The sequence below is a fragment of the Lepidochelys kempii genome, chromosome 1 (genome assembly GCF_965140265.1).
Source record: "Lepidochelys kempii isolate rLepKem1 chromosome 1, rLepKem1.hap2, whole genome shotgun sequence".
Classification (NCBI taxonomy): domain Eukaryota; kingdom Metazoa; phylum Chordata; order Testudines; family Cheloniidae; genus Lepidochelys; species Lepidochelys kempii.
The window spans coordinates 246,537,923-246,550,178 of NC_133256.1; the positions used below are offsets into that span (position 1 = coordinate 246,537,923).

The following is a 12,256-nucleotide window of genomic DNA, read 5'->3' on the forward strand; positions in this document are numbered from 1 at the left end:
TCCAATGTGGTCAGGGTATCCCTGACAAGTGTCTCTAGAACCAAGTTGTAGTAATTTTCAACTGTTAATAAATGCCCACTGGAGATCACCCTAAGACCCAGAAATTTGTTCCACTTGTTTTCCAAGCAAAATGTGAAGCTGCTGGCTCACTCCTGCCCTTGTTTGTGTACCAGGCGTTTATTTCCCGGACTGGCTCAACAACACACTTTCCAAGATACACTGGATTGTGTTATATCTAAGGACAGAATTAAACCCAAATGTGGAAGAGGGTGAAGGATTAGCACACCAATCCCTACTCTAGCCTTCTCCACCTCACATTATTTGTTTCTCAAAGTGACACTTTTCACAATTTAGGATTGTAAAAGAACCCTTCCAAACCTAATGTAAAATAGCATTTTCTCACTAGGTTAATGCTAAGCAGACATCTTGTCAGTTCCAGGTTTTTTTCTCTGTTTCTCACCAAGGTACAACGTCAGGTGAGCTGCTCCCATTTCCTCACAGCCTCATCTGAAGTCTCCAGAAAACACAATTTCAGGTGCTTTTTGTTGAAAATCAAAAACAAAGTCCCTTACAGCTCCCCACTGGCACCCTGATACAATCCTTCCTCTGGCCAGAGAACTCCAATGATTCAGTCACAATTCAGAAAGATTTTACCAATATTTTCTGTCCCTGAAGTTGGGGAAAGCCTCATTTCTTGGAAATTTCAATAAATGTGCAAAACGCTTTATATGAATTGAACAACTTCATTTAAGATATGCACAAGATGAGCAAAAGTAGGGTGCAGGCAAAGGTCTCTGAGCTGTTCAGTGCTTTTGCATAACCATGCAAGTGCACATTCTGACAGTATTTTTCTTCAAAGGGATACTCTTTCATTCATTACTTTAAAGTAAAATAAATTGATTCGACTGACTAATTATTGAAGATGTGGATGAAGGTAGATATTAAATCCCACAATCATTCTGCTCCTCAGATTTCTGTTTTATTATTTCCTCTATCCCATCTGTATTGTACTGAAGTATCCAATTTTTTTAATTGCTGCATCCATGCTATGCAGACATCATCACTAAGCTACTCACAATGACTCTTATTCCTTAGAGAATCCCACAGATTCAGAACCCATCAATGTACATGAGAAGTTAAGACTATTTTTGCCAGAGTGCATTACTTTGTATTTAGACAAGTTACGTTTCAAGTGCCACCATCATGTTACGTAATCCCCAAAGCACTGAAATCTATCTCAAGCATTTCACAGCTCTCCACAATTTCTACTAAACACTTTATTTTTCAATTCTCTTTTATACTGATTGGTCTAGTGAAGTCCTCTATTTCTCCAGAGAACAGTGGCAGCGTGAGCAGAAGCAGTGCAAATTTCTCCACACTGCCCTATCAATGTGTCTGGGCCCTAACGTTGAAGGATCATCTCTAAAGGCAAGAATGTCTATAGCTGATTTAGTTCTTGGCCTCTCTTATTAGTATGCCAATTAAGGTGCTAATGATGCACGTGAATTTTGTGATGTGATTCATCTGCTAGTAACTTGACAAAGACTATCCAGATTGTTTCACATAGGCCACTGAACAGCTGATGGATGATGAAAACTAGAGTCCTGCAAAATTTGGGGCGGGGGGGAACAACAACAAGCTTTCCACAAATATCATTTGAATTTTTAAAAGAATGTGTTCCTATGTTTGCTTTCTGAAAATATCCTAGTGACAGGAATGTTTACTGAAACAGCTCCTTTTATGTAGACTTTGCTGAATTCAAAGAAAGGAAACACAGGAAACCTGATTCAAAGAATTATGCTCATCCAATTCAAGGAACAGAAACATACAAAATGTCATGTATAGGCCCAAATCAGAACAGATTGGAATGCAAGTATCTAACACTCAAAATGAACTACTCACAAACAAGCACAAGACTACGGCTGTTGGAAATTTTATGGGTTTATGAATATTTTTGCCATAATTTCAAATTTCTATGGAAAAAAACGGCAGGGAAATTGAAAAAGAAATGTGGCTTTCTCCCCACACCAATTTCCGTCCAGCGCTACTAACAACCAAGAATTATTCACAGAAATTATCTGGTGAGTAATTTCAAATAACAAATTCACAAAAATCACAGTCTGCTTTTGGACAGTTAATGAAAAGCAATAGGAATAATTGTAGCTGAATAAACTATTTACCCAGCTCTAACAACAGCTGTTGGTCACCACTTACCTGCCTAGATTTGAACCAGTAAGCTATCAGTCATAGGCTCCGTTTCCCAATACCAGCCAACTGAACCATCCAAGCCCCATTTCGTGTCAGACTTCTCCTCTCCACTTTTCACTTTCACCTCCCAACGCTTCATCAAACTTCGCCCAGCTACTGTGCATCCAGCTAACAACTTCAGTCAGAAGCAGCATACATTGATTATAACTATTTCCTTTAGTTTAACCAATTTTGAGGGCATACCAAGACTTTGGATCCAAACTCCATAGCTACTCATTTTCTTTTATTCACTTAGGGAAAGCTTTTTGAAAAGCCAAGTAAATCAGGACCATTAAGTAATCTTTATTTAGAGAGAGTACACATATATTATTCTCCTTCTTACAATGTACTCTGTCCCCCACCCAATCCTCCATCCAGTCTGAGATCTTGAGTCATTTTCTACAGTAGTAGGTATATACACAGTAATGCTGTAAGCTAATATGGCCTTGTCTAATCAATTAATTCTGTCAAACAAACACACACACACACACGTCTAAAGGTAAGTGAACTGGTACAATACAATACAGAGTGTCATGTTGCACTATAGGTGGAGTTCTTCACAGAAGCAACGTATTATTAGGAGGAGGAGGAGAGGGAGAGCTTGGTATATATGAAACTTGGGGACAGCAGCCAAGCAAAACTGGCCACCATGTAAGAAGGAGAATAATATATAGCAGGTAAAAGATACCTTCTTTCAGAAGCTGTGCTGATTTGACCCTAAGAGTTTATACCTAGCCAAGTGTTAAACTATTCTGTCCTTAGACTCTCAGTCCGATCCCTCAGAACTAAAGGGAGCTGTGTGGCTCTGATTTTTGGGATCTCCTGTGGCTCCCTTTTGGAGACTGACACTGCATTATTGACTTTCCAACTGTCAGGAACAGCTGCTAGTTTTTCAGGATATATCATATGTCCTCACCAGTACCTCGGCTATTTCACACTTTATTCTCGACAGTAATCTCAGATGAGTGTCATCCGGTTTATGTGATTTACCACCCTGCAGGTTCTCAAGTTGCTTTACAAAACACATACAGGTCTAAAAAAGTATCTTGTCAAAAATAACAGAAGTGAGTAAACAATAAAGATTAATGTACTGTTCTCAATCTAAAGTAAAGTCCATCGTTTGCTTGAAGCAAGTATTTCAACTTCAGCCACACACCTTATGTTTTATAAATTATACCTAATTGTAAGTAACTTCCACTGTAGGTCCAGAATTTGCCTCCAGCTCCTCACCCTCTCCACACACCAATTCTGAAGCTAGTTTTCTTATTCTAATTGTAAATTATTGATAACAGAAATGCTGAACTATGAAAGTGAGATTGTATAATACATTTCACACATTCAAGGAATAAAATCCCTCTGAAAATTAGACCCCTTTGAGGTGCTTCAAGCTGGCACCCAAAAACCGAGGCAATCAAAATTACTACTTACCTTTCAAAATATGAGCCCTAAAATCCAAATTTATACACTTAAATAAATGGACTGATAGAGACGGAGTCAAGAGGAGCTGAGATTTCTCATCTCTTCTTGAAATCAAGTCTCTTATTTAAATGCCTAAAGTGGATTTAAATGTCTAACTATACGCACCCAAATGTGTAAATTTGGGTATAGCAGAGTTACCCAGGAGTATACTGAGCATGAGTGGCAAACCCGGAGGAAAATTCAAAACTCCCAATTCCAATTCCTTTCTTTCATAGTTTCTGCCAGCACAGCTGCACACTTAATCCAGCACATGATTTTACTGTTTTTTAGGGGGGTTGAGAGGCTGATTAAAGTAAGCTAATTATAACATCTTTTTAAAGTGTGCATCAGAGCACTTTTGCACGCTCACTCAGGTAAAAGCGTGTTTCCAATGACTAAGTATAGAAGTGTTTGGATTTGGCTCAGACAAGCACCCTAAAAGCACAAGTGTTTAGCTCACAGGTCTCAAACAAGGGGCCCGCGGTCCGCATGCAGCCCACAGGGTTATTTTCTGTGACCTGCCAGCTCCCTGCGGCACCCCCGCCCCTCAGCCTTTACCTAGAGCGCCTCCGGCCCAGCACACCTCCCCCAGGCTCCTTCAGGCCACGGTTCCCCATTCCCAGCCAATGGGAGCTTCGGGGGAGGTACCTGGAGGAGCGGCCAGGGCAACACACAGACCCCTGCGGCCCGCCTCCCCCAGGTCCCGGCAGCTTCCCAGAGAGGGGCAGGGCAGGCAGGCAAGCAGGCAGGGAGCCTGCCCTGCCCCTAGTGTGTGCCGGGTTGGACCCGCCCCCCAAACCCCTCCTGCAGCCGAACCCCATGCCATGAGCCCCCTGCTGTACCCTGCACCACTCCTGCACCCCAACCCCCTGCCCTGAGCCCCTGCTGCACCGCTCCTGCACCCCAACCCCCTGCCCTGAGCTCCCGGCCGCACCCCACACCCCTGCTGCACTCCGACCCTCTGCCCTGAGCCCCCTTCCGCACCCCACACCCCTCCTGCACCCTGACCCCCTGCCTTGACCCCCCTGCTGCACCCGTACCCCGACCCCCTGCCCTGAGCCCCCTGCCTCACCCTACACCCTGACCCACCCTGCACCCCGACCCCCTGCCCTGAGCCCCCTGACGCACCCTGCACCCCTCCTGCACCCCCTGGGGGCAGGGAAGAAGCGGAGCTGGGGTGGGGATTTCAGGGAAGAGGTTGGAATGGGCACAAGGAAGAGGCAGGGCAGGGGCGGGGCCTCATGGAAGGGGTGGAGTGGGGGCAGGGCCGGGGCAGTGGGGGGTGTCAGTGGTGCGGCCCTCGGGCCAATGTACTAGTCCTCGTGGTCATTTGAGTTTGAGACCCCTGGTTTAGCTGAATTACCCAGACCTCTTGAGACAACAAGATTGGTCTGGAACTCTCATACAAACAAGATTTCCAGTCATTTCTGCTTCTGTTTGACCAGGAGAACAATGGGAACAGCCTGTGTTATGGTACTTCAACACTTCCCTGCATGTCTCAGCCAAAACCTCCAGGGGGTTGTGAGGGGCTCCAGAGATGAGTGCCATACTAATGCTGAGTAGGGTTGCCAGACATCTGGTTTTTTACCAGAACGCCCAGTCAAAATGTGACCCTGGTGGCTCCGGCCAGCACAGCTGATCGGCCACTAAAAGTCTCGCTGGCCACAGCAGCCAGCTCCACTCAGCTCCTGGAAGCGGCCAGCATGTCCCTCCGGCTTGTAGGAGCAGGGGGGCTCCATGCGGTACCACTGCCCATAGCACAGGCACCGCAGCTCCCATTGGCCAGGAACTGTGGCCATTGGCTAGCTGCAGGAGCAGTGGCTGTGGACAGGGTCAGCGTGCAGAGCCCCCTGGCTACCCCTGCACCTACAAGCCGGAGGGAGATGCCAGCCACTTCCAGGAGCTGCCTGAGGTAAGCGCTGCCCAGGGCCCGCACCCCAAATCCCCTCCCATACCCCTACCCCCAGCCCTGAGCCCCCTCCTGCACCCAAACTCCCTCCCAGAGTCCACACCCCAAACTCCCTCTTGCACCACGCCCTGCACCCCATGCCCCCTCCTGCACCCCAAACTCCACACCCCAAACTCCCTCTTGCCCCCTCCTGCACCCCAAACCCCTCATCCCCAGCCCCACCCAAGAGCCCGCACCCTCAGCCGGAGCTCTCGCCCCCTCCCACACCCCAAGCCCCTGCCCAGTGAAAATAAGCAAATGAGTGAGGGTGGGGGAGAGCAAGCGACAGAGGGAAGGGGGATGGAGAGAGCGGGGGACAGGGCCTCAGGGAAGGGGGCAGGGCAAGGGTGTTCAGTTTTATGCAATCAGATATGATTATGAGAGAGAGAGAGAGACATACTGAACTTTGTTGCTGAATCCTTTGAGAAGGTTTAAAAGCGGAGGGTTCTTTTACCCTACCCTGTTGAGATATCAGAAGTGTGAAAGACAGGCATAACAGAATGGCAAACTTACTTGAAATTGGGGGGGTTTCTGCATGTTATGAACTCAAATAAGGGGCCCGTTTTACAAACTTTTCACTCTAAATGGATCATATCCACTCAACAAATGAATCTATTTCTGAGCAACAGTTGGCTTTAAATATCAAATTTCCACCTTCATGAGGGGGAAAGAAAGGTACAGAAAAATTTGAAGGGTACAAAATTTTCCAGATGAAACAGCAAACATTTTTGTGTAAGATTCCATAGAAACACCAGTTTCACACTATTCAGCTAATTCATCAATTACTTTATTCTAGAGAGCTAGTTTAAATAAATAACCTGATGTTTGGAAGCATCTTGTAAAGAACTATTTGAGTTAGTAATTGATATTGGAAATTAGGCCTGGGAGAGAAATTCTTTCATTGATTATTGTCTGAAATATTATTTCTTTATTGGCTCAATCTCTCTGCACAGGCTGAGGCTGGAGCATTACTCCCCTGTCTCCTTTAGAAATGAAAAATGAAAGCAATTTTGATGGTGGAAAGGGGAGACTTTGTCAGGTCTCATCAATACATTTCATTATGATATTAAATAAACCCCTTTTCGAATACCTTTGAGAGCAAGCACAGGGAGGGCCAAATAACTATTTTCTCTTAAAAGTAGAATCAAATGAATTTCATTACAATTGCTGATTAAATAGCTATGTCTGTAAAAATCCATTTGCAATGGGTGTAATGAAGTTTCTTTCCTTTTCTAATTAATAAACATTATTCAGTATAAATCCTTAAAAAGTTTTGTTTAAGGTCCAGTTGGACGAACTCAAGGTGCATCTGAATGTTTGGTCTCTTCTGGTCCTCTCTCAGCAAGACACAAAAATTGCGGTGAAGGTCCCAAAACAAATAACCTTAATGGCAATGGCATGATATGAAAAGAGCAAGAAAGAGAGAGGTTCTGCAAAGGGAGATGTAGCAGAAGATCCAACCACTAGGCAAAGCAGCATCTCACAGGCACAGATAAAAGCCACACTCAGGGTAGGATGAAAAGCTCACTGAAGTCCAAGGAAGTCTTTGCACTGACTTCAGTGAGCTTTGGTCAGGCCCTAAATGGGATGGCAGAAGCCAGATTGAAGTTGGCCCTGATGCCCAGCAGTGTCAAGCAGATGAACCAGGTGCTTGGCCCCTTGCCTGAGAGGGACAGGGATGCAGGAAAGTCAGAACCTTTAAACTAGAATACTTTACTTTGTAGGGAAAGTCATTCATTGCTCCTCAGCCAAGACAGGGTCCAGAATTAGGCCTCAAGAGCCAGGGTTAGCAGGGACAGGGAGAGGATTAAAACTAGACAGGTGGGTGGGAGAAATCTCCAGAATTTGGAGACAGACATGAGGGACCCTTGGGAGAAACAGTTACAATTTCTCAAAAGTGATTACAAGCTGTTTCTTAGCATGCAGCAGAAACATTGCATGATTTGAGCTGTCTAAAGACTACAAAAAGAATTAGCATTTCCAAGTGTGTACTCTGTCCCCCACCTAATCCTCCATCCAGTTTGAGATCTTGAGTCATTCTCTATAGCAGTAGGTATATACACAGTAATGCTGTAAGCTAATATGGCCTTGTCTAATCAATTAATTGTGCCAAACAAACACACACACACACCCCTCTAAAGGTAAGTGAGCTGATACAATACAATACAGTGTGTCATGTTGTGCTATAGGTGGAGTTCTTCATGGAAGCAATGTATTATTAGGAGGAGGAGGAGGAGAGGGAGAGCTTGGTATACATGAAACACTTGGGGACAGCAGCCAAGCAAAACTGGCCACAAAGCTAAGAAGCAGCCATTCCTGCAAATGCACACTTACCAGCTATCCAAGGAGCCTGACACAGACAATTTACACCTGCTCTGCTTCCTGCTGCTTTTACAAAAGAAATCCATGCATCCCGCACTCATAGCTTCCAGGAAAAGCCAAGACCAAAAATCCAGTGCCTAAAATGGGCAGGCTATATGAAAAGCAGATATGAGTTCAGTCTTCAGGGAAATCCCCTGCAAAATTCACCAGTCAACTCCTTCCCCCGCCTCCCATCTAGATAAATAAATCAAACTGAAAAAGGAGGTTAAGGAAAAAAGAAAAAGAATCCAAGGCCAATCTTTTAACACAAATGGTGCTCACAAGCTGATCAGCTCACAAGCTGAAGCAGGAGTCTGTTTAAATGATATATGGCTAAAAGGCAAGCATGTATACATATACACACTCCTACGTCAGACTCTTCCCTGGCAAGTGGATTAACTGGCAGATGGTGTCAGAACCTGAGCTGCTGTCACGAGCAGAGTTCACACAGTCCTCTCCACTTGCCACGCTTGAGTAAGAGAAAGCAACAAACAAACAAAAATGGCCAGTGCGTATAGGGCATAATCAGCTTTATCCTGGACAAAGATGAGAGGCTCTGACATCCCTTTTATTTTCTCCCTTCCTCACCTCTAAATCCCTTAAATGCAAATTACTGTCTTTTGGAGGAGACAGGGGAAATGAGAGAAGCAAAAGCCACAGTGCAACTTCCATTCAAAGAAAAATACACCCTCCCTTTAGGACTACAGGTGCCTGAGTTTTATACAAAGAAATTTTACCAACAAAAATAATAAAATCTGGGCCTGAGAAAGACAGAGGAAGACAAAAAGAGTGAGAACACCTGGTTGAAGCATTGCCAAAATGCAAGAGAAAAAACACCAACTAGGATTGGCTAAAAAATAAAGACAAATGAGGCAGATAACAGGCAGTTGGAAAGGAAGGTAAAATTGGAGAATCACAATGACATTTGTTAGAGAGCTTATTTCTTCACCCTCTCATTTCCCTAGTCCTCACATGAACAGAGAGCAACAATACCCAAAGTCCAAAGGTGCAAACAATTTGATGTTTATTGGGATGAACTTCCAGCAAGCAATTATTCCAATTTCATTCCTCAGTGTCCCCTTTCCCAGCTCTGATGCCACAGAGCCTTGCCTGTGTCCCTGTTCCCATTCTCTCCCTTAGCAAAACATTCCAATTTCCCACCCACCTTCCACCCTACACTTCCTGATTGATTGCAGACTATGTAGTAAAACTTGAGTTCTGCTTCGCTATACCTTAACCAATCATTTTACGGAAATTTAACCAACCAATCCTAACATATTGTAACATGATTATCTAACCAATTATATCCCACCACCTTAATTGGTTTACACCCAACAAAATTAATTGTACAGCAGACAGCAACAATCACAGAACCAGACAGAGATTACACAATACAAGACAAACAATAAGGAAATAGGGACTACAGTGACAGAACAACAAAGAAATGAGGATTTCACACCCCAGCTATTGATAAGCGAATTCTTGCCAGACAGGATGCTATCAAACTAAGTTTTCTTTAAATCTTCTAGGCTCTTCCCTTTCTCTGGAGGTGATAGATCGGATCACCTTTCCAACAGCCCAAAACTGCCTTATTTCAGTGTGACTGGTGAGGACATGACCATTCAATTTCCAGCTTATGGCTGCCTCTGCTGCTTAGCCAAAGACCTTACCCTAAGACCAAGCCTTAGACTATGATAGTGAGAGAAGGTTTATAAACAGGCAGACTGATTTTGATTCTTGTTTTGTACCTCTATAACTAGCTAAGTGATAAGAATACACCTAAATTCTTAGAGTATAGGCCTTTACAGACAGGCCTGAATATCTATATCCTAACAAAATTGTGCAGACATCTTTGTTATTAATAATTATTATTGGTAATAAACAATTGAGAGGATTTCATACTAAGCAAGAGTCCTTTCTTTTCAATCCCCTGGATCCCACCTCCCTCTGAGCACCTGCCTTACATAGCTTCCCTTGTATTATCATTAGCTGCTTGGATAATTCATAGCTGAGCTTGTCCATCCCATACTAAGAAAAGAACTACATGGTACTTAAACATGAGCCTACTATAAATAAACACACAACATGACCAACATTTGCCAGTATCTGATGAAGGCTTCCCCCTGGGGTCCTAACGTGAGCTAGTTTCTGAGAACCAGAGACTCAAGTGAGAGTAAGGTAAAAACACTTTCAGTTAAATCTGCAGGGTTGAGGAAGAGGAGTACTTCATATTTTATGTGATCCTAAAAAAATATCCACACTATCAAGCGTTAAGCTTAGTTTGCTAGTCACATTAAAAAGCTTTACATTTTTTAGCAGCGATGGTGAAGCTCAAATTGGCTCAATTGGCACATGGGCCCAAAAACTCAGAGGCAATATTTAAGGTGATGTGGGTTGTTCATTAGTAAGTGGGTGCAAGGGAATCTCAGGTGGTTAACTCCATGGCTGGCATTAGGCACAGGCTGCTTAGGGCTCTGACTCTGCAAGGGCACCTCCAGCCCTGCCACCACCTGGGCAGCCATATTAGCACTGGTCTAGCTCATGTCCTATTAAGGTGCCCCAATCCGCAATAGCAGCAGTATCCAGGAGCGCCCAACCAGCACAGCTCACATCTAGTTACCCCTAGCACACCCCTTGGAGTGATTCCTCAAGTGGGAAAATATCTAGCTCTGGTCTTGTTTAACTCACACACCTAAGGAGCAAGACAAAGGCAAGAAGATGCATTGTAAACCAGCGTCTGACCTGCTTTAACATACGCCTTCTTGACTAGTTGCTTTCCCTCCTCTTCCAGACCCTCTGCATCTAAATTACAGCAGCTTGCAATGCCTGACATGTCACCTCTTTATTTGCCCCTAGCTGTTTAGCCAAACCATTTGTGCCTGCAGAGTCAGGCTGGAAATCACATGAAAATCTCCCGTATGAGTTTGCTGGTATTTCCTGCTTTTGGTCAGGATAGAAACACCACAAGAAAAGTTCTCTTTATGGCAGTTGCCCACTTCCACCTCTGCTTCTGGCTGGAACCCACAAGCACACACTTTCATTTTTATGAGTTTGTGGGGAGGAGATTATTTTTATACGTAATTAACCCTATCCTTTTGAGATCCAGAATTCCTTGCTTCTGGATTTGGGTGATGGTTACAGGCAATTCTTATTTTATATGATCTAGTTCATCCACCCTTATTTTGTGGATCATAGAGGTTTTGAAAATGTAAAAGATCTTCTATTTCTGGAAAGTTGCCTACTCTCTTTCTTCAGCATCCTTTCTCCAAACACTAGATTAGGCCTTTTCTAATGGAGATTTGCCCCAATTTCAGCCATCTGTAGGCAACTACTGACAGAGCTGCACCAATGTAAAACCTTAGTGTGGACAAGGCAAAGTGCAATTTACATCAGTGAAACTTAACCCATTTCCAAGCAGGTGTGAGCTCCACCAAGGCAAATTGTGACCTGCCTATACTAGTCTAGGGATTATACTGTTGCAGCTACATTGGTAACTACCACTGACTATAATTGGGCCAAATCCCTGTCACAAACATACAGATAAGGGTAGCATAAAATCCCTCCTGGGCAGCTGTACTGAATCTTTACCTGTAAGGGTATAAGAAGTTCAAATAACCTGGTTGGCACCTGACCAAAAGGACCAATAAGGAAAGAAGATACTTTCAAATCTGAGAGGGGAGGTTTTGTTTGTGCTCTCTTTGTTCCCTCTCCGGACGGAGAGAGAAGCCAATCAGGGACATCATCTCCTGAAAATATACCTGGAATAACCCATCTAAGAATTACAAAAATTGTAAGTGAGGCAAGGAAATGCGTTAGATTATCTTTTGTTTTAGCTTGTGAATTTTTTCTATGTTAAAAGGTAGTTTTATTCCTGTTTTTTGTAAATGTCAAGCTGAGTTCAGAGGGGAGTCCTTTGTGTTTAAAATCTTTTTATTACCCTGTAAAGTTACCTTCCAACCCTGATTTTCCAGGTGTGATTTTTTTTTTACTTTTTTTTTTATGATAAAGTTTTTTCTTTTAAGAACCTGATTGATTTTTAGTGTCCTAAAAACCAAAGGGTTTGGTCTGTGCTTACACTGTAACCAATTAGTTGGTATATTATTCTCAAGCCTCCCCAGGAAAGGGGTGAAGGGGCTTGGGGGGATATTTGGGGGGAATAGGGACTCCAAATGACCCTTTCCTGAATTTTTTTGTAAGTCACTTGGTGGTGGCAGCAATACCGTCCAAGGACAAGGAAAGGAA

The 12,256-nt window shown here is 43.8% G+C and overlaps 1 protein-coding gene across 6 annotated transcripts in view; it reads right to left on the bottom strand.

Moving 5' to 3' along the window:
• The window catches only part of DGKI (diacylglycerol kinase iota), a 281,008-nt gene that overhangs the window by 216,910 nt on the left and 51,842 nt on the right, over window positions 1-12,256 (bottom strand). The window contains exon 1 of one of the 6 annotated variants that reach the window (XM_073322092.1): window positions 7,988-8,263. The exons of the other annotated variants lie outside the window; for them this stretch is intronic. Within the exon in view, the coding sequence (XP_073178193.1) occupies window positions 7,988-8,076 (89 nt within the window). The 5' untranslated portion in view covers window positions 8,077-8,263. Of the gene's footprint in view, window positions 1-7,987; window positions 8,264-12,256 lie in introns of those variants that run through there. 6 annotated transcript variants of the gene reach the window in all.